At 44.5% G+C, this 27,540-nt stretch overlaps 1 protein-coding gene across 1 annotated transcript; it reads right to left on the reverse strand.

Moving 5' to 3' along the window:
* Positions 1 to 1,883: 1,883 nt before the first annotated feature.
* On the reverse strand, positions 1,884 to 27,485 carry LOC133379333 (uncharacterized). The gene is made up of 21 exons (XM_061614426.1): positions 27,363 to 27,485; positions 25,045 to 25,103; positions 23,953 to 24,045; positions 23,329 to 23,456; positions 21,120 to 21,266; positions 19,993 to 20,076; positions 19,676 to 19,843; positions 17,871 to 17,967; positions 16,579 to 16,802; positions 14,919 to 15,072; positions 13,125 to 13,336; positions 11,954 to 12,071; positions 9,440 to 9,645; positions 7,926 to 8,043; positions 6,890 to 7,059; positions 6,314 to 6,387; positions 5,871 to 5,998; positions 4,251 to 4,440; positions 3,564 to 3,702; positions 3,090 to 3,186; positions 1,884 to 2,088 (listed from the first exon to the last, which is right to left on the reverse strand). The coding sequence occupies exons 1-21, from the start codon at positions 27,383 to 27,385 to the stop codon at positions 2,009 to 2,011; spliced, it is 2,709 nt and encodes a 902-aa protein (XP_061470410.1). The 5' UTR covers positions 27,386 to 27,485; the 3' UTR covers positions 1,884 to 2,008.
* Between the last annotated feature and the right edge of the window lie 55 nt (positions 27,486 to 27,540).

The raw sequence follows: 27,540 nt of genomic DNA on the forward strand, positions 1-27,540 counted from the left end.
TAAACTAAAAAGCCCCAAATGCTGCAACCTTTCCTCGTAAGGGAGTCGCTCCATCCCCTTGATCATTCTGGTTGCCCTCTTCTGAACCTTTTCCAACTCTATAATATCCTTTTTGAGATGAGGCGACCAGAACTGTACACAGTATTCCAAATGCGGCCGCACCATAGATTTATACAACGGCATTATGATATCGGCTGTTTTATTTTCAATACCTTTCCTAATTATCCCTAGCATGGAATTTGCCTTTTTCACAGCTGCCGCACACTGGGTCGACATTTTCATAGTGCTGTCCACTACAACCCCGAGGTCTCTCTCCTGGTCGGTCACCGCCAGTTCAGACCCCATGAGCGTATATGTGAAATTCAGATTTTTTGCTCCAATATGTATAATTTTACACTTGTTTATATTGAATTGCATTTGCCATTTTTCCGCCCATTCACTCAGTTTGGAGAGGTCTTTTTGGAGCTCTTCGCAATCCCTTTTTGTTTTAACAACCCTGAACAATTTAGTGTCGTCAGCAAACTTGGCCACTTCACTGCTCACTCCTAATTCTAGGTCATTAATAAACAAGTTGAAAAGTACAGGTCCCAATACCGATCCTTGAGGGACTCCACTTTCTACAGCCCTCCATTGGGAAAACTGTCTGTTGATTCCTACTCTCTGCTTTCTGCTTCTTAACCAATTCCTTATCCACAAGAGGACCTCTCCTCTTATTCCATGACTGCTAAGCTTCCTCAGAAGCCTTTGGTGAGGTACCTTGTCAAACGCTTTTTGAAAGTCTAAGTACACTATGTCCACTGGATCACCTCTATCTATATGCTTGTTGACACTCTCAAAGAATTCTAATAGGTTACTGAGACAGGACTTTCCCTTGCAGAAGCCATGCTGGCTCTGCTTCAGCAAGGTTTGTTCTTCTATGTGCTTAGTTAATCTAGCTTTAATAATACTTTCTACCAGTTTTCCAGGGACAGAAGTTAAGCTAACTGGCCTGTAATTTCCGAGATCCCCTCTGGATCCCTTTTTGAAGATTGGCGTTACATTTGCCACTTTCCAGTCCTCAGGCACGGAGGAGGACCCGAGGGACAAGTTACATATTTTAGTTAGCAGATCAGCAATTTCACCTTTGAGTTCTTTGAGAACTCTCGGGTGGATGCCATCCGGGCCCGGTGATTTGTCAGTTTTTATATTGTCCATTAAGCTTAGAACTTCCTCTCTCGTTACCACTATTTGTCTTAGTTCCTCAGAATCCCTTCCTGCAAATGTTAGTTCAGGTTCAGGGATCTGCCCTATATCTTCCACTGTGAAGACAGATGCAAAGAATTCATTTAGCTTCTCTGCAATCTCCTTATCGTTCTTTAGTACACCTTTGACTCCCTTATCATCCAAGGGTCCAATTGTCTCCCTAGATGGTCTCCTGCTTTGAATGTATTTATAGAATTTTTTGTTGTTGGTTTTTATGTTCTTAGCAATGTGCTCCTCAAATTCTTTTTTAGCATCCCTTATTGTCTTCTTGCATTTCTTTTGCCAGAGTTTGTGTTCTTTTTTATTTTCTTCATTCGGACAAGACGCCAAGGTTTGGCATACTGACCACAGCCCTGGCAATAACTTTGCAATTTGTTCAGCAAAATAAACCAAACTTGCTCCCCAGGTTTGACTTTAGGTATGGTAGCAGCTCATCTTGCTTTTGCCCCTACTTAAACATAAGTTTGCTGGTTGGAATTCTCTGCACCTTTCAGAAACACAAAAGGCAGCATTCCTTATAGATGGTCAATGCGCTAGTTTTAAATAAGATATTTCCTAATCAAATCTTAAAGCTTTTCCTACCCCTACTCTGTTTACTGTCTTGAAATATTTTTACAGAATAAGAGCATAAGATCAATAGGTCTGAATATGTCTGTTGTATGCCTTTATTGCACAAGATACACACATCTGAAATAGCCAGCAACAAAGAGCATTTGCTGTTTCAGTAACTAAATGCTGCCACTAGTCCAGTCTGTTTATAGGATGCTCATGTATGGTGTCTCCTTACCACAACTGCTCCAGATGAGACATACCCCTGCAGATCATTGGTGGAATCAATGCTACGGCCTAGAAAGTAGGGGTGGGAATGGCAGCGTTACCGCATTGACAGTCATATACTCCTAAACCAGAAGGAATCTAAAGCCACCCCTATTATACCTAGTATAATCACCCATATAGATTTATAATTCAGTTTACATCAGCATGCACTGAAGGCGTAATGTCTTTTACCAACACAACACATTGACAAGCACCCTTTTGCACTGCCCACGGATCAAATCCAAGTGTTCTACTTTAGTTTTTGTTCACTACTGCATTCATCATACCCTCTGCCCCCCAAATCTTCTTGGTTTATGGACAACCCAATAGAGGGAAGCCACTTATTAAAATGCTGCTGAAAGTTGCAGTATCCAACTCTATGGATATGAGCTGGGCTATGTCCAGCTTGCACCTGTAGTTTCTTTGGGGAACTGCTTGGGCCCTAGGAGTATTGCCATCCATGATGGCTACAGCCAGGCTGTTCCTCCAAGATACATGTCTTTAGAATAACCTACAAAACGCTTCCATTAAGTGGTGCCTTCAAGAGCTTTAGACTTGATACAGCAATCCCTCATGTTATAGAAGCAATTTCTATTATAGTTATGTTTCTGGAAATAGTCTAAATAATGTGTTTAGTTCACATGAACCAATCATCTTAGACATGTCACTTAAAACACCTCTCAGCATTATAGAAGTAGACGCCTGCCTCTGTACTCGGACTATCCTGCCCATCACTTTAAAATAAACCATAACCTATATGTGATAATATACAGCTAGACATTAACTGGGGAATGTATTTAGTTTGCAGGTAAGTTTGCTTGCTCTAGAGGAAGGAGACAAGGAAAGCAGTCCTGCTTCAACAGTGTATTGCAGCAGGAATGAAGAACCCATGACCCTCCAAGTTGATCTTAAACAACACCTCCCAGCAGCCCCAGCTACTGCTGCCTGGAGCTGATGAGAACAGAAGTCCACCAGTGCTGCATGTTTGCATGGGAGTGCCAAGTCAGTCATCTACCTTTCAAAATACATACCTATTCTCTGCCTTCTAGGAATGCAGTGCCTGGCACAGAGGGCATCAGAGGATGGCCAGCTGGAATCACAGATTACTGCACTGCAGTGGAAGTAGATCTGAAGACAGTAAAAGCATCCTAATCATGAACTAGCAAGCAAAATTATTAAATTGTACGGGTACCAACAAATATTTACCACCTCCGTGGCCCTAGCAATAGTCTCCTTGTGCCGAGAAAGTACGTACTAGTTCGGCTTAAGTTTACACTACTTTAAATATGTACTGTACATGGTACTCTCAAATTTGATTCCTGTGGCAGCTCACAATAACATACGGTGATACAGTTAGGACTATGTTAATGCCCACAGAAGCCAACAGAGCCTAAGCACTAAGGCATGTCTCCTCTGCTACCACATATAACATCCTCTTATAGGACAAGATAAGAAAAAAGAAATGGACAGCAAACATTATTCCATTGGCAAGAGCCACGCCTTACCTGCCCCTGAAGAGCTTGGCTGTCTACCATGAATGTAAACATTTTCACTTCAAAGCGCTTCAGATGTGTAGGGAATGGGACAGAGCCAGTGGAAACGCTGTGGAATGTCGTTTGATGAGAGTCCTCTGTGTTTTCACAGCTCGAAAGAAACATGGCAGAAGCAGCTATGAGATCCAGGCCAGGTTGGCATATTGGAACTTGCACTCTGGGCTAGAATTACTACCACAGTGAACATGTTGGGCAACCTAAACTGTGCCTCTAATCAATGTGGATCCTGTGACGCATTATTATGTACAGTTGTGATGCTCAGAATAAGTCAAGTACCACCATTGCCGGCTTTTGAATTTTACCAAGAACTCCACCACTCTCTTAAAGATTAATCTTCGTATGGTCAGATAATTAGGAGAATACAGGAATTTCTGCAGCCAGGATTCTTATGCTTCATTCTGCCTTCTGTGTTTTCACATAATCTCATTCTGTTCTAAGCACGACCCAACCATACAACAGTGGTATTCTTTTTTCCTCTTTTTTTGCCCCAGATACCTTGGGCAACTATAAAATTATAAACTGCTTTGGCAGAAAGGCAGTATATAGATGTAATCAACCAACAAACCTCAAGGAATTAAAAGCCTGCAAAAACAGTCACCTTCACTCTTAGAACTGGGAACCTATCATATGTGCCATTACCTGTCAATCACTATATTCCACTGTGGAAAACTGGTCCTGTCAGAAGATGATGTGGCCCAGCAGGCCTCCAGGAAAAGTTCCAGCTGCGGATCCTGACTGTGAAGAAGCTCAACCTGGAAGTGGAGAGGGTCTCTAAGGTAGCGAGTTACCGGGTACTCCATGTCCTGGTAGAAGTCCCTGTAAGACTTATCTTGCGGAGGGCGGGGAGAGGAAGGAGGAGCACATATTATAAACTTAACAATGTATTTGTTCCATTAGGGGGAATTGTCCAGGAAACATTTTTTAACAAACCAGAGCTGGCACTGAACAGTCTAGGCTATTTCTTGTGCAGGTGAGCAGAAACTAATGACAAGAATTATCATGCTAGTGCAGCACAAGAGGCAAAAAGAAAGAGGCGTCAGCACTGTTAAACCTAGATATGACCTGTTGGTACCAGGGCTTGGAGATCATAGAGAGCTAGGACAAGACCTTAGATTAATGATAGGGAACATGCTTTTAATTGGCTTTATCTAGAGAAAAACCAAAGTGGAAGTCTGATCAAACAGGGCTTTCCTGGATCCTCCCACCATTATAGCCCTTTGTACCTGCACACGCAGATTGCTGCTCCTGAGGATCAATATGAGATTGAGGAATTTGGCAGAGCCATCTTGTGCAAGCGAGAGCGATTTTCTGTCTGAGCAAGGTATCTTCAGATCCAAGCTAATGTTTACATGTCCCATGTTTAAAACTATTACATCTCTACTAGGTGGCTTGCTGACAAGGCTAAAAATGACTCAGTACCAATCAACTTGATATGCTGGATCCAACTAGGCCTTGTTTACAGAAAAAAAATATCTCCTGGGTGCTCCCACATGTTGGAGTGGGTGGGAGGGGAGGGCAATGGTCACAAGGTTTGGTCTGCTCCATTATAAGCAATGTTTGCATCCCAAGTCACCAATTTCTTTTAAGTCTGAAAATGTGCTAATGTCAGGGCACTAGCCCATAGGAAGTACCCTGAACAATTTGAATACATTTTATAGCAAGGTCAAGGTAGCATTGCAAGTGGACAGGTGCTTGTTTAATGACAATTTCAAGAGTCCTATCTACCCCATCCAGGGTTCACACTACAGAAATAACTGCATAGATTGCACGTTGTCCACCCTAGCTATGAACCACTGCCCCATCTCACAGGAAACTTGGTCTGCAATATGTAAATTGGCTGGATTAAATCTCCTATCTTGAAATTCATTTATTTTTAAAGAACTAAAAATGCAGATACTTAGTACAATTATATCAGGCTAGCAACATCTGAAGAGACATTATCCCTCCTCACACAGAAGGAATACCATCAAGACAATACTTGTGTAATCATCTAGATCAGGAGTGGAGAACCTGTGGCCCTCCAGATATTGGATTATGACTTCCATCATCCCCAACCACACTGGCCATGCTGGCTGGGGCTGATGGGAGCTGGTGTCCATAATGATCTGGGTGGGCCAGGTTCTCCATTGTTGGTTTTAGATGAGAAAATATTATTCTTGCCACAGAAATGTTGTATCCATATTCAAATTTGGTAATTTAAGACAGAATTCACAGTTCATTGCAGTCTTAACATACAAGATGACCATGTTTTCACATTACCTCTGGCTAGCTTAAGGGAAAGTGCAAGCAACCCAACCCCAGGAAGGATGCTTGGAGATGGAGCTTCCACTGGGCTGTACTGTAGCAACAGGGTATCACCGATGAAGTACTGGCAAGCACATTTCAACCTTGAAAAGTTTAAAGAATTACCTGTAAGAGGAGCCCATTTTTACCCTTCATATCAGTTTTGAGGGTATTGCCCTGTATTTTTCCCAGGATTTTTTTTTGCGGGGAGGAAGGCCAGTGGAAACTTGTACAAGAGCTCCAGCTGGTCATAATTATAGGAAGGATGCAGCTGTGTTTGGGACAAACATACATAGCAGGATTGCTCTGTGTTTGGGCTAGAAATACTCCATCCCAGTTGGTCATTGCACAAAGTGACCTCCTGTTACAATGCTTCATGCTTTCTTCTTCTGCCCTCCCCCCACACCATGAGTACTCACTGATAAATAGGTGATGCTTGGCCTGTGAGGAAATACAGGACTTCATTTTCATAGGTCATGGTGGCATATTCAAACTGTAGATGGGATTATAAGATTAGGCAGGAGATGGCTGCAAGGATCTTCTAGATGGAAGTAGGCAACCTGTGGCCCTCCAGATGTTTAGCTACAACTCCCATTCTCCCTTATCATTGGCCATGCTGGCTGCTGGGGGTTGTGAATACAACAACATCTGGAGGACCACAGGTTTTCCACTACTGATCTTGATGTTCAATCCCACCCTTCCCCAGGGTAGTATCTATTATGTACTTAACTTGTACCCCTGCTTTATCTGCCCAACAACCCTGTGAGGTAGGGAGGATCAAGTGTCACACTAGAAGAGTTCATTCTGAGCTTCCCACCCAGCTCCAGTAGCAAGGGAAGCAGTAAGCTATTTAAACCCAACGCAGTCCAATCAAGAGCATGCATGTCTTTGAGCTTGTAGTGTAGAGTTGGGTGTAAGCATTCAAGAACTATGTGCTGTACTTCCAACTAAAGTAGCCTTGTGGACCCCATCCTAATGATGGCGCTATTTCTCACCTTGCGGGTTGTCCCACAAGAGGACACATTGAAGATGAAAGTTGCTGCTTCCTCTGTCACCAAAGCTGGCCTGCAGTGTCTGTCTCTCAGCACTAGTCCAGAGGGCACCATGGCTGGGATGCCAACCAGCTTCATGGCAGAGATCATCATTGTGCCATTAGGCAAGCAGTCTGCAAGAAAAACAGCTCACTCCAGGTGCTCTGTAGTGGGCACGGGCAGAGCAGATAGACAAGGCTCTTTCCTCTACTAACATTGGTCTCCTACCAGGTTGTGCCTTGCCCCAAGGTAGGATGCCACCAGACACTAGGCTTTTTTAAAGTTAGACAAACAACTGAGGAACTTTAACTACATCATGGACATGCAAAGTTCTATGTATCTACTTTAAAAGAGTATCTTGTCACTGTCCACACTTTCCAAAGTATCACTGAAGTATAAGTTAGGCAAGGGAGCCAAAAATTCTGTTGGAGGATTTTACCGTCCAACTAAAAATTACCTGGGGTTTCTGGGGAGGGGGGCAGATAACAGTCATTTGACATATACTGGGGAGAAGAAAGTGAGAAATGGCACATAGTGAGAACGTCCATATCCATCTTGCAATCTGGGTTAGAAAGTGGGATCCCCAAGCCTGAAGTCAATTACTGCTCTATTGGGCTGACAATCCGTTGTCAAGCCAAGAATGAGCAGGGTAGGGCAGAAGTGGAGAACTCTCAGGTCCAGGGTGCAAATGCAGCCCCTGAAAGCCTCCTCTGTAGCTCATGGGTCTACACCCCCTCCCCACCAACATCTTGAGTATTTTTTCCAGGCTGGAACGTATTCTTGAAATCACATTAACACCTTTTGTTTCCCTGGTGGAGGACAGACAGGGATGTGCGAGTGTGTGTAGAAGCAAGCCTATGTGTTCAAAAGCTAATATTTTGACTCTGCCCCTGCCCACCATTGGCATATGGCTCCTGGAAGGTTGCCCAGAAGAGTATGTGGCCCTCGGGCTGAAAAACGTTCCAAACCCTTGGTCTGTGGGTGGGGAAAGACAGTTTACCAATGAGGTCTTTTGGAGAAAAGCTGCAGGAAACGGCAAAGTCTATCATTTCAGCTTGAGCAAGACGGTCCTTCAGTTGCAACCGGAAGGTGGCCACAATCCCAAAAGAATCTATTTCCTAGGAGGCAGAGGAGACCAGACTAGCTGCACAAGTTAGGAGCTTGATACATTGGTAGATAACTTTCTCGCCAACACCTTCCAATCCAAGATAGATATCCCATAGTAATCAGCTGACTGCTTGCTACCTTGCTTTCCATCATACCCCTCTGTACAAGAAACAAGTGGCAGTATTAATTGCTTTTCAGACAAGCAATTCAATTTAGTGGGAGAGAATATCCAGCAGCCAAAATGTCTAGCCAACACCTGTCAAGGTCCAGACCAATTTAGGGACAACTTTAACTGTCAATGACCCCCTCCCCCTCCTATTTCAGGCCCCATACCAACACAAATTAAAATTGCATTAACTCCCACACTATGTATTCATAAGCACTTGCATGTTGTTGGACAGGAGGCTGGAACAATAGCCCAGACTTTGCCCCAGAGCCTCCCCCAGTGATTGCTGGTGCCCATTAGGACTGGTGGGGCAGAAGGCAGGGAGTCCAAGAGTAGGTGGAGCCAGAGCTAATGCCAGGAGCAGCCAACAAATCTAGTTCTGCCCCCATCCTCCTCCTCCTCCTCCTCCCCGCTGAGTTCTGCAGGGGCCAATGCTGGAAAATAAGGAGGCGGAGGTGTCAGCTGATAGGCATGGCCACCCTCTGACTTGGTGGCAAGTGAGGAGACAGGCAGCTGTGGCCTCACAGAGGGCAGGCTGAGGTCGGTGAGGCAGTGCCCCTTTGTCCTAATGGGCCCCACCTTAAGCCCTAGATGGGTCTCCATTAGAGGTGAAGAGGTCAGTTGCCAGTTTCAATTCCTCTACCAAAATTCAAATGCCTTTTCTAGAGAGCCCTCAAGACTACAAAGCAGTTAAAGTTTGGGGGGGGGAGAAGAATGGGTCATGAGCAAGCAAAGGGATTTACATTTTTGGTTACCGTACCTAGTACCAAAGGATGCTCATGAGCAGGGAAGAGAAGGACTATTCCATCTCTGCCACAAAGACCAGCTGCCTTTGGTCCTCACCTGTCATCATCCTATCCCGCTACTAGGACCATTTCCACCCAACATTGTGAAACTATGAATAAGTATAAGTGCCTCAGTTTGCTTTTCCCCCTCCTCCATCCCCATCCATCCTTCTTCCTTGTGCCACACCTTTTCAGACTGTAACCCTGAAGGACAGGAACTGCCTTACTGCTAGTCTATGTAAGCTGCCATGGGAGCCTTTTCAGCTGAAGAGCAGGGTAAAAATGCTTTACATTTATAGTTAGTTTTACAGGAGTGGTGAGCTGACCAGAGATCTAAGCTCCTAGGGAGCAGTTACCCAAGATACCAGAGAGAACTGCACTCTCACCCCTCCTATTTCCCCCTTTGGTGGCTGTCCAAGCCAAGCCAACTTCTTCCACAGACAAGGCTCCTCTTACCTCATACAGCACATGGGCAGCATGCCTGGGCACCCTCAAGGCCAAGTGGGTTCCATTGTCCTGCAACGTATAGCCAAGTCCCTGTATCATCTCTTGGGTCAAGAAACTGTCCCCTACAAAGGGCAGCCAGTCCTGGTCCACGTTGCCACGTTTCACCACCAAGTAGAGGGCTTGGTCATCACAGAATGCCTCAGCCTGCGGCAGCACTGTATGGAAGTAGTAGTAAGAAGCAGAGGTTTGAAGAGCAGGAGCCCTGTCCATTCACATCCTCCTCTGTTGATGGCAACCCTATTCAACGATAGCACAGCCTTCAAGCTAGTCAAGCGGCAGATCAGGCAGATTCTTCAACAGCAATATTTGCACAAGGCTGGCCACTGGGTGGTCATCAGGGTAAAGCACACGCCGGAGCTTGGGCACTATGTAGGACCCAATGTTGGTGTTTCCATCTTCAGGGTATGGGTGGATGGAAACACACAAGTTGTATCAGGCCTAGGCAGGCTGGATGCAGGGGGCCCTGCTGCTCACATAGCTAAGCCCTGTGCATGTTTGTTAGCCTTCACTGGGCACGCAGTGAAAGAACCTTAATGGTGTATATGTGGCAGAGAGTCTACAGAGACACGGAGCTGCCTGTGGATTCCCAACCAGAATGTGATTCACATGAAGCTACAAGTCATAACTGTGTCTTTAACATGCTTTTACAATTCAGCATACTAGATTTTTTAAAAGCCCTATTACAGCAGGGTCAGAGAAGAGCTATAGATTATGATGTCAAGAAGGTCATCAGTTCTCATCTTACCCTATGGGCAAAGAAATCCTGTAGACTTGCCTACCCAGCCTTTTCTTAGAAGACCTCTACGGGGCAATCTGTGCTCTCCTTCTAGGCAAGACACTCCTTCCTGAAATAAATTCTTATAGAAGCTAGATATACTGAAAGTCACAATTTTACTACTTGACATTATTTCCAGGAGTCAACAGAATAGTAGCTGGTGCTCTCTGGGACTGCGAGGGTGAAAGGCAGGTAAACCAAACAGAGGATGGAGCGACAGCCAATGACAGGCAGAGCCAACTAATTCAAGTTTTGCCCCCATTCTCCTCCCTGCTGCATTCTACAAGAATAATGCAAGACTAAGGAAGAGGAAGCTGATAGATGGTGCCACCCATTGGCCTGGTTATAAGTAAGGTGACAGGCAGGTGGGGGCTCAGAGGGCAGTCTGAGGTTGGCGAGTGCCCCTCTTGCCCTAATGGACCAGCCTCCATTGCAAGAGAAGGATGCCAGTTATGTTCAGAACCTCAAAGAATTCTGCAGCATTGCATCTTTCCTCCAGGAGCTGCTCAGGAGGGAGATCATGGGTGCCCCCTCTTGATTTTTTCCTCTCAATAATACGTCAAGGCAGCTTAAGTCAAAAGAAAGACACGATCCACTACACTGGCCAACAATTTTACTATTTAAGTTATAAAATACACATGGTTACCTGAATCTTGGTATCACTTCTCCATTTAGTCAGTGTTAAAATGCGCCAAGCTATTACATTCAGAGTTTTATATAGGCGGTCTTTCCAAGTAACCTAGTAGTAGCTGCCGCAGCCCTATCAAACCCTAAACACCACCTCAATAGTTATAGTGATCAGTTTCCAAGATGTTACAGCAAGGGTGGGGAGCCTCTGGCCAGTAGGCCAATCTGGCTCCCCAAGACCATTTCCCACAAACCACCCACCGCCACCTGCCAATGTCACTGGTGATATCAGCTGATGGGCAGGACCTTCTTGGAAAGCCTGCCCTGCCCCGATCCCTTCAACCTCTGAAAAGGATCAGTGTGCGTTGAGCTTTCCAAGAAACCCAGGTCTGCTTGCTTTTGCTGCACAGGCATGCAGCAAAAAAAAAGCAGATCTACGTTTTTTCTTCATCACTGTATGACACATGAGTCCCTGCCAGACACCGGCTCTGACAGAGACTGCTCCGTTGTGCAGTGATGAAGAAACATGAGCTTGTTTTGCAGTCCTCTTTGAAGCAGTCACTCTCCCCCTCTTTGAAGATCGCTGGAGTGGTCTTTGAAGCAGAGAATACTGCTTCAAAGAGTGCTTGCTTTAAGACAGTCCCGACACTCACATCTCAGCATGGGAGCACAGAGACTGTCTTAAAGCAAGTTCTCTCTGAAGCACTCTCTTGAGCCCTTGAAAGGGGTGGGGAAGACCACTTCAAACAGCTCTGCAAAACAAGCACCTGTTTCTTCATCGCTGCACACTGGAGCAGTCCCTGTCAGAGCCGATGTTTGCAACCCACCTCTCAATCATGTGACAGCATAATGATGTCACGTGTCTGACAGGTGAATTTCCCCACCCACTTGTCCAAGATCTGGATCCCAAAGCCAAAAGGTTCCTTAAAGGCCCCTGTATTACAGCAATGTGTCACCCCAATATCTAACTTTTAACAGCTAGAATATAGCATGTTATTTCCATAAACTGCTTCTTGAGCCCAAAAAAATTGCAGTGGGAACACCAAGCCCAAACAACTCACCTGCATCCTTGATCAGGATTGTCAGAAAGACTGGGACATCAAAGGTGTCTCCCTGTGGAATCACACTGAATCCCAATATGGGATTTGTGGTGTAGTTTCTGATGTTATCTGGCACATACTGGGAAGATAGGGGGGCGTGTTATCCAGTGTTATTACAACCCTAGATATTATACCACAATCACCCAGAGTACAACAGCTCTCAGGGGAATGAGGCTGTGTTGTGTTTATGCAACCTGGTTAGATATGTACGCTTTAAGCTACAAACCATGCATTGTGACCTGCTGGATAGTCTTTCATGCCTTTGTTTTTTGCAGTCAAAGGTAGAAAAAACACACATAAGTGTTTATCAACCTTCCAGTGGGCCACCATGCAATATCTGGTTGGCTGCATAAAGGCTGGAGAGTCACAACCTGTTTAGACCAGTTCTTGTGTTATGAGCACATCACACAAATCCAGTTTACATGGTGCTTTAGCACATCTTAACATTGACAGGCCTCTGCTTCAAGGATCTTATACTCAGAGTTTTGTAGGAGCGGGGTGCCTTGTTTTTATACACTCCGGACAGAAGGTATCTACACATTCTACCCCATCTGCTATTGACTGTACAGAGAACATTCACATGTTCTTCCTTGTTCCTTCCTCTGGCCTTGTAGGCCCTGGGGGGGGCAACTTGGCAGATGCAAAGACATGCATCCTCCCCCCATCAAGTCTCCATTCAGTTAAAGGGGACAGAAGGAAGATATCCACAATTCTAGGAGTAGAGGAAAGACACTCCATCATCCAAGCAGATTATTTTGAGTTAGACCTTTCCAGGAATGTTGTGCCAAAATTTGTTCTCCTGGCTCAGATGAAATAAGGATGGATAGCCGAAGTTATTTGCAAGTGCTTAACGTTGTTTTAAATGTCAGCTCTGAAGTTAGCCAACTTCCCCCAGTAATAGAAGAGGGGGGAAATAGAGTGGGTGTTGCAACACTGGCAACTAGACACACTAGGAAGAGGTACTATGTTTAGAGCGGAGAAGAGCAAGTTCAAGCTACTCCAACCAACACATTATTAAGTTTGGTTGAATTTTAATTTTGGTTCAACAGGACTATCAGCAATTCAGTTGTCCATGCTATGCCAGTTATAAATTGTGACTAGGCTTGGTGTGCGGAGCAGCACCAGCACTCACCTCCTTCCTAACTCCAGGTGCATCAAAAGGAACTTGCACCACATAGCCTCTGCTGCCATTGGGATACTTTGTTTCATGGATCTTGCAGCCCTTCTTCTCCGCCTCAGGCAGCGACAAAGGCCCTGAATCATCTACCTTCACACTGACCAGCTCTACATCTGGGAAGAAGGGGCTGACTGTTGCATTGAAGAGCTGGAGACTGATGTCAGTATCTGTATAGAGAAGAGAAAGATTGCTTTCACAAAAGAAAGCATTTCTACAGGCCAATTCCTCTTGCCAGGTTTGCTTGTAGGTCTTAGATTTCAAGCTACCTCTTTAAGAGCAGCTTCAATCAGCTGTTCTGCCAACCATCTCCCTCAGGCTCCATCAGTTATTTTTGTCTTTATCAGTCCCCCCCCTCAAAAAAAAAGAGTTAAACTCAGAGCGACTTACAAAAAGACATTAAGAGCAAGTTTAAAACAATTTTTAAAAACCCACAACCTAATATACAAGAACATATATACAACAGATCCACCCTCGTCCCACTCCTCTGAAAAATAAAAATGAGGAGTGATGGCACCAGGCCTGCCTCCCTGGGAAAAGCATTCCATGAACTAGAAGCCACTACCGAGAAGGCCCATTCTTGTGTCACCATCCTCCACGCCTCCCTCGGAGGAAGCACATGGAGAAGGGCCTCAGATACTGAACACAGGGTCCAACTTGATTCATATGGGGAGAGGCAGCCCTTGAGGTATTGGGGTCCTGAGCTACATCAAACTTTATAGATCAAAACCAGCACTTTGAACTGGGCCTGGAAACTAAATGGTAGACAAGGAAGGTGTGCCAGGATTGGTGTTATATGTGCAGACTGTCTTGCCCTGGTGAGCAACCTGGCTGCTGAATTCTGCACCAGCTGCACTTTCCCAACTGTCTTCCAAAGGCAGCCCCACTTATAATGTATTGCAGTAATCATTCCTAGGATATATAGTTTCCTTCTATAAATACTCTCTCAAAGATGCCATTTTGCAGACACTTTCTGGACCTTAGTAAGCCAGGCCATTTTCTTATTTCAGAAAGCCCATCCTTCTTACATTTTAAAATCCCTTCACCAACCCATTTCTGTTGCTCCTTGTCCTGCAAAGGCACAGGCCACGGGGGAGTCAACCTATGGCCCTCCAGATGTTGTAGACTACAACCCCCATCATCCCTGACTATTGGCCATAATGGCTGAGCCTGATGGGAGTTAGAGTCCAACACTATCTAAAGGGTACCAAATCACCTACCCCCGCCCCCCAGTCAGTCACTAGTCTCATCCAGAATCAGACCATTGTCAATATTGTCTTCACTGACTGGCAGAGGCTCTCCAGGGTTTCAGATACAAGTCATTTCCAGTCCTGCCTGGAGATGCCAAGAATTGAATCTGGGATGTTTGGCAAAGCATGTGGGCCAAGCTATGGCCCTTCACTACAGACGAACAAGGCTATATCACCTCTTTATACATTGTTCAGCAAAGATTGTTGTGTACAGGGGAAATTCAAGGACCAAGAACAGGCGCACAAACAGCAATAGCAAGGTAGTTCTTATGCTCAAGGTGAACAACATAAACCAGTGTGCTCTTTGGCAAAGAGTATGATGTTCTCTAGGTTAGTTTACTCTGCCTCTGAACAGAGCATAATCAAGGGGCATTTTGCAATTTTATCTTGCTAGAATCACATGCATCTCCTAGCACACAGTTGTCTCTGACATGGCCCTCTCCAAAGACACCAAGATTTCAAGAACTTTACAGGATAACAACATATTTTTTACAACACTCACAGTCTGTAACTATGACTGGCACAAGCTGCAAAGGGGTGTTGATCTCCACCAGGATGGTATGTTTTGTAATACCCCTCTTGTCATCTTCCCACAGATGCTCTACAAAGGGATTGATTTTGTAGGAAATCATTGGTTTTCCCGCAACAACGTAGCTCTGGAGGAAGATATCAACAAGTAGCCATTGGTTAAAAGGCCCAATGTTACCACAAGCCATGTTTTGACAAGAGGTGTGGAAAGCTTCCTTTGCATTCTACCTAACTGCTATTTTGATCTCTAGGACTCGAAAAAGTCACTCAGATTTCTTAAGTTTTTCCTAATACAGGTGTACTCTTAGCATACTTAATGCAGCTTTAGCTCTATCTCAGTTATTTTATTTTGGAAGAGAGTGCCATTAAGGCCATTTTATGCAGCAAGGGTGGGCAGGTCTTATTTAGTTTTGCTAGAATCCCCCAGGTTCACCAATCGAGTCAGATGCAAAATGGTAGCTGGGGCTAGAGGTGGGCAATGTTCTCAATAGAATTAAGGAGCAGGGTGCCTCCAAGCATCTGCTCAGCATCCAGGAATTGTGATAGTTCCAGAACCAAATTCATAATAATTTCACACTAAGATCTACTCCTGGTTTCTCCTCCCACTTTGTTTCAGCAGCCTAGTTTATGGAGAAAAGCCTTTTAGTTGTGCTATTGTCATCAACTGCTCGTCTACATGGGAGTTTAATGTGGATTTGAAGCTACTTGCATCTCAGTTTTGTTGACACTGTCCCCACGACATGCTCCTCACCCACTTCCCCCACCCCATTACATTCAGATTTTCCCAGTCCGGGGATAACCCAATTGGGGAAGTAAATCTAATATAAATTTACATGTTACCACAAGTGCATTGTGTGTGGGTTTTTTATGTGTTTGGCAATGTTTCACTGGGTGGTCTATCCTTCACACCCCTCACTCCCATTTTGTTTCCATCAGCGCAAAAGAAAGGATGCCACATTTTCAGCTAGTTTAATGTTTAACACTTTTCCCCCCAGAGTTGCTCTAGCACAGAACAACTATATTAAACATAAAAATACAATTTGCCCTTGCAGATACAGGAGGTGGGAAAGAAAAATCTTTCCCAAGACAAAGCAGAAGCTCCCCTTTTCTCTCTTGGAAATAGAAGTGGCAATCTTTAATTTGAGCAACGAGCTTGCTTGGCCTTATTTATTTCTTTGAGAGATGATCAGAGACTCTCATGCCACTGCACAGATCTGACTGATCAAAAAACTTGCGTTTTAAATATATATATTTAAGTTGTTGTGCACTTCCACAGACTTTTTTTTAAAGAAGTTCATGTGTACAGGGAAACAGATACCTGCATGCATGCCCACAATGGAGTTCATGTTTCTGGAACTCATGGAGAGTAAAGAGAAGTACTAATTGAGGAGAGGGCACAAATTACACAGCACAAATGACATCCCATCAAGTACCATCCATAGTGTGGACAGGAAACACTGAGATTTCAAAGGAATAAAGATAACAGTGCTCACGTGTGGATGACAGCGCACAGACACACAGAAGAATCGACCCACATATACGTTAATGCCCTAGCATGGACGTAGCTCAGCAAGAGTTTCTGACTCCCAAACTATTGCAAGACTCTTAAAGTATCAAAGGCATACAAAACCTACCTTATAGTTACCACCTGGTGCACCAATGGGGATCTTTACTACAATAGCATCCTTGTCACTAGCCACTGAGTACCTCCGACTGGCTATATCCTGTGCAGACAATTTGTCCAGGCTGACACCCATCTCCACTTGCAGCTCTTTGATGGTACCAACGCCAACCAGGAGGGGAGGGATGCCTTTTGGGATAGTCCAGGTGATTGTTTCATTTGTGTAGGTCACACCATCTGGTGAAAGAGAAGAGCAGAGGATCATAGTTCATGACTGCCAACTAATCAAAAAATTAAAGGCCAAATATTATCTTCATATAAGCTTTAAAAAAAAAGTCAGGATGAATACTGACCAAGCAGGTCATCTGGAGAGGCCCTCAGCCTTACAGTTCAGGATGGACAAATCTGTCCATTTGTTTGTCTCAGTTTTCCAATCTTAAATTCAGCTCTCCACATCAGTTTGTGAATTTGTTTTTAAGAGGTCCTCATGAAAATTTATCATCATTTTAGTACTAACTTCTCATAATATACACGATTTCTGCTCATATCATGCATTTATGTATGTTATTGTCATTAAGATATCTATACTACCCTGAACATGTCTGATCTTGGAAGCTAAGCAGGATCAGGCCTGGTTAGTACTTGGATGGGAGACCACCTGGGAATACCTGGAGTGCTGTAGGATTAGAGCAGTGGTTCTTATCCTGGGGTGCGAGACACTTTTCCTAGGGGTGTGAGGCGTTGTTCAAGAGATTTAAAAAATGCATTTATCTTAGCTAAGTTAGGCTATCACACACATTAAAATAACATAAAATAAAAATAAAAATGAACTGTATTTTTTCAGGGGGTGCGAGAGTATATTTTGGAAATCCAAGGGGTGCTGGCAGTGGAAAAAGGTTAAGAACCACTGAGGAAGGCAATGGCAAGCCACCTCTGAATACCTCTTACCATGAAAACCCTATGAATATATAAAAAAAGATTAATAGGGTCACCATAAGTCATAATCGACTTGAAGGCATATAACAACAACAAATCTTGTTTAGGCACACTTTATCCAAGTATATTCATTTTTGTGTATTACTTGGCTCGAAAACTGCATTGCAAAATTCAAAGAGTATGGTTGTGTTTCAATTTTCATATTCTTTTAGGAACTGCAGATTAAGGAGGCTTATATTTAAATGCTGACCGAATCCAGTTTCTCCCCTATCTCTACTTATAACTACAAGGAGGAAACCCAATGCATGAGAAGCCTTGTGGTCTTTAAGGCGTCCATAGTTAAATACACAGACACTCTTGTTTACCTACCTATAGGACAGGCCACAGCTGTGTCCACCATCAGGAGCATCCAGCGCTGCTTGTAGTAGGTACTGGACCTCACAGAGGAGAAGGGAACCCCATTGACCTGAAAACAGTAGCAAGAAGCTCCTAACTTTGACTGTAATTTGTCAGGGTGTCTAAGAATCTGTGCAGCTTCAGAGCATGGAATGGGGCTTTTCATGTTTTCAAGTCACATTTAGTAGAATAAAAGCTTTGAGAGCAAGTATTCCAGGAGTATAAGGGGGCCTTGTTCCTGCTAAGTGCTTAGCACCTGGAAAGCTATGCAGTTATACTGAAGTTTATGGCATGGCAGCAGCTAGGCCCTATTACATCCTATACACTAGTCTTGTTGCAAATACAATTGCCCCTGAAAAGATTTGGATGCAGCAGTTCCACAGGAATGTAGTTCCAAATGCTGCATGAACCAGCTCCAAGAATCTTGCGTTTAACAGAAGCCGACAAGTTTCCTGTCTTTGACTGATAGCAGCCAAGCCTGGCTTGGAAGTACAAAATCTGCCTAGTGAAGGGGGTGTCTGAATCAGTGGTCAGGAGCATGGCTTCAGTGCCTCACAGCCCATCCCTCTTCCTCATGGATTAGCAACAGCAGAATCAATGTTAACACTACAGAATTAAACAACTGCCAAATAAGTATGCTTAGTTTGCATCATTTATGCTGCCCAAATAGACAATCAGACCACACAAAGTCCCACTCAAGGGACTAGCTCCCATCTACTGCTCCCATCTTCTTCATACTTCAAGTTGCAGAAATATATTGTCTAGCACTGAGGAAGACACCTAGCCGAGGCATCTGTTGAATACATTGCCTACCCAGTTCATTTCTCATTACAAAAGGGTGAGGTTTCCATGCTCAAAGAGGCCCAGGTGCCCTGATCAGCCAAGCCAATGCGCCATGCTGAAGTAGCTAAGAGATGATGCAGTTGCATATGCAAACTTTTTATTTTACTTTACAAATACAGAAAGTGCATGACGGCCTGGGGCCATCAAAGCAGTGTACAGCATACAAAAATATTAGTCCTCAACAGTTTAAACCATTCCTACAGATGTACACTTAATACTTCATAAATCTCAGGGTTGCAGCTCGAGGAAAGCCTTCTTATACAAAAACGTCTTAAACAAAAAGTGCTATACAGCTATATACAAACTGGGTAGCAGAAGTAATCTTAGAGGCACCTCATCACCACAGGTTGAAATATGGTGTAATACGGTGCCTGCTGTGATACAACAGACAGTGTGGTGTGGCGGTTCAGAGTGTCAAGTCTTGGATTGGGGGAAACACGCACCTCCAAATACCCAGTCAAGCCAGGAAGCTCACTGGGTATTCTTGACCCAATCAGTCTCTCAGCTTGACCTACCCTCTCAGGGTTATTGCAAGGATAAAAATGGGCAGGGCAGCCATGTACACACTGCCTGAAGCTCCTTGGAGGAAAGCGGGATATAAATCTGAAATTAATGTTATGTGCATTATCTGAAAACAAAAGTGCTGTTTTTATTATTATGCAAGCTTGGGGGGCTAAGTTAAAACTAGGAAATATGATTTCTTTAGTTCAAGTGTGGGGAACCTCTGGCAGCCCCCTATGTGTTGCTGAACTACAACTCCATAACCTCTGGCCATTCGTCATGCTAGCTGGAGATAATGGGAGTTGTAGTTCAGCAACACATGGAGGACCAAAGGTACCCCACAGCTACTTTAGTTGGAGCATAGCACTGATATATGGACACCTGCTGCTTCCTTTTGTGCTGCATCTCCATATGTTTGGGGGTGATGAACTTACCTCCATCTTCTGAGCCTCAGTTGCATTGTAGGAAGCCCTCAACACGATCCTTGTGTCTGTAGTATTGACTCCATAACCAACAGCATGAGCTTCTTCAACAAGCATGGCCTTCTTCCTGGTGCCCATGTGAAAGACTATTTGCCAGATGGAGGGTGCGCCTGCTTTGGCCTATTTGCAGGAAGAGAGAGGGGGGTAGGGGGGAAAGGGAGAAACTTCAGAGTATTTAAATAACCTTCCACATGGGCAGTAACCCAAGCCTGTTACCCACAAGTCTTTCTTGATCATGGCAGAGGAGAGAGACAGACAGACTTTCCTACCTCTGGGAAGGCAGCTACCCAGTCTTCAGGCTGATCTTGAAGAAAGCCATCCGGGATTGGTGGCACATTCCTTCTCACAGAGACCTTGAAAAAAAAGTACATTATAATTGGGAGCCTCTTCACAACTGTTATCCATATGGGATCCCTCCTGTCTCTTTTCTCACACACACACACACACACACACACACACACACACACACACACACACACACACACACACACACACACACACACACACACACACACACACACACACACACACACACACACACACACACACACACACACACACACACACACACACACACACACACACACACACACACACACACACACACACACACACACACACACACACACACACACACACACACACACACACACACACACACACACACACACACACACACACACACACACACACACACACACACACACACACACACACACACACACACACACACACACACACACACACACACACACACACACACACACACACACACACACACACACACACACACACACACACACACACACACACACACACACACACACACACACACACACACACACACACACACACACACACACACACACACACACACACACACACACACACACACACACACACACACACACACACACACACACACTTTGCAGTTAGGGTTGCCAACAGAACCTATTCAGGACATTTTTGCTTGTCCTGGCAACTGACTCTAAATCAAGGGGCAAGGCTCCCCTCTCAGCATCACATCAACATTCATACATGACATAAGCAATGCTCAAGAGGTTCAAGTGCATTTTAGTGTTTGCATGTAAATACAGGCTGCATACACACAATATGTTTAAAGCATGTTCCTCCCCCTCCAACAATCCTAGGAAAAGTAGTTTACCCCTCATAGAGGTACAGTTCCCATCACCCTTAAACTACAGTTCCCAGGGTTCTATGGGGAAGTCACATATTTTAAATGTGTGGTGTGTACACAGTCAAAGTCTTAAAGTCTAGCAAGTTACAACTCTTTTTTGCTCTCAAACTAGGCCTACTGGAATGCAACAGCAATTTCCAAGGCACACCTCTTAAGCATTTCAAGCTGCTGTTTGGCCTCTCTAATCTAAAAACTTACCTCCATATAATTTGTCTCACAGACTATTTCTCGAGGCTGCCATGGGCCATATGAACATCTCACTGGGATATTAAGCACAACAGCATCAAGCATCTCTGGGTTGGTTGCTGCCTTGATTTGTATGTTCAGAGTATAGTGGCGATCATCCTGAATATAGGGTTCGGGAGGAAGAGGAGGAATAGTTAAAATAAACACCTTCATTCCACTAAGAGCTATGCTTGCGGTGGCAGAGTTTTCCAACACTGTAGGCTGAGCTGGATTGTATACATAACAAACATTTCAGCTGCTCTAGGAACAAAGCTACTAGAATGTTTGCAATCCAGCACCTATGCAGAAAGGGAAAGTTGTCAATTTGCTGGGATTACAACTTTCTTTTAAAAACACATAGTCCATAGGGGCATGAGACAAGAGTAGTGTTGTGGGGCAGGCCAAGGATTGGAACATTGTTGCAAAAGAGTTCAAAAGGAAAAGTGGCTGAAGGAAGACTCTGGAGTAGACAATTTATACATTCAGAAACTAGAAGAGGTTAGAGGTTAAATGGAGGCTTGACAGTGATCAGAGAGAACATGGAACTGAGGAAAGGAGGGCCTGTGAGCAAGAACCAAAAGAGAGAGGAAAGGAATGTTGGGAGGACTTCAGACAGCAGGGTAACATTGGTTGGGAGTGCAGAGTCTAGACCAGACAGTCAACATGGTGCCCTCCAAATATCAGGAACTACAACTCCCACCAGCCTCAGCCAGCATGGCCAATGGTCAGGGATGATGGGATTTGGTGTCCTTCAGATGTGGTTGGACTGCATGTTGGTTGCCCCTGCTTTAAGGATTGCATAGAAGCGCAATTTGTCAGGGTCAGGGTTCTTAATCTTAATGCACCAATGGAGAAGTCAGAGTTTCACTACTGATTACAAACTAGCAATTTCCTTGGCTGCAGACTTCATGTTTCATAGTACTTTTTTTTTTAAAGTGAAGCTATCCCCTTAGTTCTAGATTATATTCTTATGTGGTGGATGTTCTGTGTTCCCAGGACTTTTAGCCTTCTACACACAACTTCATTTCATGAGCAATTTACATGCATTGATGCATTCAGAAGTGCCTACCAAATAGAACATGGCACAAAATTCATTTGTGGAAATTTTCAAATTTTAATAGAACAAATTCACTGCTTTCAAGTTTGTTGTGGTTAGTTTTGTGCACCTCAAAGAATAACTAGAATTCTAGGAGTTCAGTGAGGACTAATCGCAGGTGGCCTGAAGCATAATGGAATGAATACGCCCTTCCCTAAATGGTGCCCTTGTTTGTGTTCTTTAAACTCTTTTTTGCTTTTCAATTTCTAGTCTTGTTCACATTTAAGAAGTTCCCTAGACCAGGGAACAATTATTGCCTTGTGTCCCGATTCCAAGTAGTCTTCCTTTATCTATCCCCAGTGTAAACACTTCTCCCCCCCTTCACCCCTCCCCATGTTTTTCTTCACCAGGAAAACTTAAGCATTCCACAGAGACTCAGAATTTAGAAGCAATCACATAGGGTTAACCCCTTTGACCAGAGCAGGCAGTATGTATGGCTCTTATAGGAAACAGTCCTACTTGCTTCAGGCCATCTCTGCTCCGTTGAATGGTAGCTTAACTTAGTAGATCCAAACCACAGCTGTAAAGCACTTCCAACGCACATTTAAAGCACATGACTTTCCCCAAAGAATCATAGGAATTGTAGTTTGCAAAGGATGCTGGGACGTTGTAGTTCTGCGAGTGCTTTTTGACCAGAGACATTCTCGGATCTTGCCTAGACTGTTAACACTGCCTAGGCTGCAACCAGTAGCTCAATCCACTCTGCATCAGGAGTCAGGCTTTTCCCAATGGGGAACTACCTAGCACAGCCAATCCCAGCGGGGCTTAGCTTTGATCAGTGGTATCAAGGTGACCCATTTGCACAGGAACAATCGGGGTGTCACTTTAAGCTTCCAAGTGTTCCTTTGTAGCCATGTCCATATCTGTCCTACACCTGACATCATATATGACATGGAACAGATAGGTGTGGTTTGTGGGAAATGACCTCACATGTCAAACTGGGACCCGTGGCAGGCCTCATTAGGCCAGTGGTTCCCCACTGCCGGCCTCAATAGACCATTTGTCTTGAATGTTAAGGGAAATTCACACATGCAGTCCAGAAGTCTGGTTCACAGCCCCTGCAGCACACACTTTAGCACTACATACCACCATTTCAGTATAACAGCCAATCAAAGAGGCACGGAACTCTATATTTCCCCAAATGTCTTGGAAAATGGTGTATCCACATTTTGTAGCCTGGACTGCATCTATTGGCCAAGACCTGCCAAACTTATCTGGAGGAACAAAAATATAGATTGTTAGAGGTGGGAAAGGGGAATTGCTTCAGAGTATTTACTCAGTCTAGGGACAGCCAGCACTGTGTATGCCAAGATTTAATTCTACTTGGGGAAAGAGCCAAATACCACACTGCCACCCCCTTTATCAGGCCAGCACCAAACATGCGAGCTTTGGTGAGAGAGGCACCCTTAAGTGACACCAATAGCCTGTGGCACCAGATGCCAGGTGGATCCACCATGACAAGAGGCATTATGCACCAGTAAACACACTCTAGCGACCCTTGGTGAAGATATCAGCCAATGCATTTCTGGGAAAGTTATCTTAAGCAGGAAAAGCGAAGTAGACATCTGGCCACAGAGCAAATGAGAACCCGGTCAAGGCACACATGTGGCATCCATTCATCCTCCAACTAAAGGTTAGAGAAAGCATAATTTATGCAGAATAAGCCCTATCCTTGTCATCATCAAAAGCAGGAAGAAGAACAGGACTCACCAATAGCAGCAAAACCAATGTACTTGTTTTGGAAATTGGCTGAACTCAATCTGAGTCGGGCAAGGCTACCCAGACATTGCACATTAACTTGCTCTGAAAGGCAAGGATAAAAAAAGTTAGCAAGCTCGTCACCTGCTCTCTAGCAGGCTCAAATCAACAGGACTGACACTGGATTCACATGAGTGAAGTACAGTAAGGTCAGCTCGAGTTATTGTTGGGCCCTTAAGCAACCTGTCTGGAGGGGGTCACTCAGCTGGAAGGGTGGGAGGGAGAAGAGGTGCAGCCAGTAAGAATAGAGAAGGAGTGGGCACATTGTGGAAGTTCAGTAAAAAGTCCCATATTAACAGGTTAATTCTTAAGGACTAGACTCATTTGCTTCTGCTGCAACAGGCAGAGACTTTGGGTGTCAAATCTAAAAACAATATACCATAAGCCAAGTATGGGGAACCCGTGGCTCTCTGAAAGTTGAGTTCCAACTCCTAACAGCCCTACCCAGCACAGCCAATGTCAGGGACGATGGGAGTTGGAGTCCAGCAACATGCAAAGGGTCACAGGCTCTCCATCAAAAGGTTTGATGGGCAAGAACCCACTTTATTAGAACTATAATGAGGTCATTTATGTCAGTAGAGTACACAGATAATACTCTTTTCTGGTTTGTTTCACTCATGCTGAGTCTGACATGCAAACAAGACAGATACAGAAGTAAGTGGTATATGCTGATTTGGCAGAATCCAGTGTCAAAGTGCAAAGAAGAATGGCTCCAGATGTGGGGCCCTTAATGGGTCTGGGCCCACACAAGCAACTGCTCAATCTTAGCCAACTTGTGGCAGGAGCTGCAAATATTATAATCATCCGCTCCATGGCATGCACACAGCCACTTTGGGAAAGAGCCCCACCTCATGTTTTGTTTACTTTACATGACTAAGCAGTCCAAGAACATGGTATTCCTCTTCTTTAAAGAGGAAAGGATATGCTCTTGTTCCTTCCACACTAACAGACTTCTCACAGCAAGTAGGGAATTAAGGGCATGCAAGAGCTTTTTAACGCACATTTTTGTTAACAGGAGGTTTTTTTGCCTAGACATATGGTTACCTGTTGCAGGAACAAACTGAGGCCACACTCCAGGAGCCAAAAGGCCAACAAGAAACAGCCTGGAAGAGATAATAATGGTGCAACTGTTGACATTGCATATCAGCAGTCCAGCCACTGCTGGGAGGCAGATAGAAGAATCCTGGCTAACTCTCCTGCACATTCTGGGGCACTTCCAGACTGTCGCTACTTCCAGAGGGATTCAATCACATACTGGCAGATTCAGGACGCACAATTAAAGTTGATTGGAGGTTTTGCTCAACAATCCCACTTTCGCAAAAGATTGGACTTTTTACAATTAAGGAAAGTGACCACAAAACACACAATGTGTGGGATAACACCTGCTTTGACACAACATCATCTAACTTCCCTGCCAATTAATCAGGACAAACTATGAACAACCAGGTCATCTGGATCAGACCCAAGTCTATTTGGCAAGATGCTACCCCCACCCCAAGCTGAAGAGGTCCCTTAGTCATTCAAGTCCAGAAGACAGCCAGTTCCCACCACCCATGGGCTGCCTGGTTGACTATACCCCAAGACGGCAGCAAGAATAGCAGCAGTCAGTTGGCTTTCTTTCAGCCACAAGCCCAGCTGAACACATGCTGCTGGAACAGGCAGAGAATCAAAGGAGGCAAAGGGGCTAAGAGATTCTCTCTGGACAAGAGGAAACTTGGGAGTCAGGTTGCCAAAATCTCATTGCCCAGGTCAGTAATTCTTAGACTGTCAGAACACCTACACCCATGTGCCATGAGTAAACGGAGGCTCCTGTGAACCCAGTGCACCAATTCAGAGAAGGATGCTCACTGAATTTGCTCCTATGGCCTCAACTCCTGACAGCCAGCCTTTGCCCTGGGCAGAAAAGCCTGTTCCAGTTTTTGTATTGTGCATGTTTATAGCACTCTCTCTCTCTTCAACACAGAGACTAACCATTGTCCTCTGAAGGCAGAGAGTTCTTACTCCACAGACTTCTTACTCCCTACCAACAGACACTGCAAGTAAATCTTGTCACACGTTAAGAGTGAAGTACCTTTCAGTTTAGGAAGAACAACTGCCTCAGCTATTCAAAACTTAGGAGAACACTGGCCAAGAGTGGGGAAGCCAACAAAAGAGAAGACCAATTATAGTACTGGATCTTTACTGTTGCTCCAAAAGGGCAAGGCTAGAACTAATGATTAGAAGTAGCAAGGAAGAAGATTTCAACTATACATCAGCAGAAACAACCTAACAGCATAAGCTATTCAACAGTCCCCCTCATAAGACGGCAGTTACTCCTTCATTGGAAGTATATAAGCAGAGGATGGACAACCATCCATCAGGGATAATAGTTGCAGAGATTCCTGTATTAAGCAAGGGGTTTGACTAGATGACCTCAAAGGACCTTCCATCTCTAAAGTTCTAGGAGGGCTTTGCTAGCATACAAAGCTTGATATTAGTCTGGAGCATGCCAGCTGAGATACCCCTATCCTTTCTCTGCTAGACTTGGGTGTGCGCAAGAAGAGAACCTAGCTAGGAAGAAAACTTAAGTGGTATAGGGAGTAGAGCAGCCTAAGGTGTTCCAAGCTGGGGAACATTTTAGGGTGGGATTGTTGGATAACGTGGCTTCACGCTGGCCTTAATAGCCACTGCACATAACACCAGCTATATGTACTACACAGCCTGCCCTGCACCCCCTAAGCTGGCAGGAGCAGTGAAGGGCACTATCCCATTGCTAGTGTGTTAAGATTTATTAAACATAGCAAGATTCATATGCCACTCAGTCAAAAATGTCTCTAGGCAGTTTGCATAGTAGTATAATTAAAAAAAAATAGAGACAGGCTTTAAAAACAGCACACCATAAAAACCAACAGTTGTTTAAAAATATATACATACGTAATGAAATTGCTGGACAGGCTTTGTGTAAACAAAAAAGTTGTTAGCTTTCTAAAACAGCTTCTGTATTTGGAATTGGGGGCAAGGGGGGAGAAGAAAAGAAAAGCCATCTTCTCTTTTTCCTCAGGCAACAAAAAGCCTTTGGATAGATAACATGCAGCCATTGTTTTAATTAACTCGGACACACCTTGTATTCTGATATTAATCCCTTCCCCTTCTGAAGTACAAGTTATAAGAATATGCCTTGCCCTTTGTGCATCTTGAAACCCTAGTGTCCCTACCTCTTTATCAGTAGAAGAGCTTCCATAGGGGCCCCCACACTCCAGAAACCTTGGATAGGATTAATTCTAGCTACAGTGAAAACTTCTCAAGCACAAAGAAGCATCGTCAAAAGAGTGACAAACCCTTTAGGTACTAAGAAACTATCTCTGAGTTCACCCCAAACTCACCTCACTGCAGGACACCACCCCATTTTGCTGGGATATGAACGAGGCAACAAGGACTGCCAGATTAAAAACCTCTGTCTAGAGTCCTCTCAGTTTTCCCCCTGCACAAAAGAAACTTCAAGCTCCCACGCACCCAGCCTGCCTTTTAAACAGCTCAGCCACGCACTGTTCCAGGTGTGTG

The sequence above is a fragment of the Rhineura floridana genome, chromosome 3, assembly GCF_030035675.1.
Source record: "Rhineura floridana isolate rRhiFlo1 chromosome 3, rRhiFlo1.hap2, whole genome shotgun sequence".
Lineage (NCBI taxonomy): Eukaryota > Metazoa > Chordata > Lepidosauria > Squamata > Rhineuridae > Rhineura > Rhineura floridana.

What these genes read in the sequence shown, in the direction of transcription:
- LOC133379333 (XM_061614426.1), bottom strand. Translation starts at nt 27,385, where the DNA reads ATGGGGTGGTGTCCTGCAGTGAG. An exon ending in CATTGGTTTTGCTGCTATTG is followed by an intron (nt 23,457 to 23,952) that starts GTGAGTCCTGTT and finishes TTGTTCCTCCAG; the next exon opens with ATAAGTTTGGCAGGTCTTGG. An exon ending in TTCCCTTAAGCTAGCCAGAG is followed by an intron (nt 4,441 to 5,870) that starts GTAATGTGAAAA and finishes GCCCTCCGCAAG; the next exon opens with ATAAGTCTTACAGGGACTTC.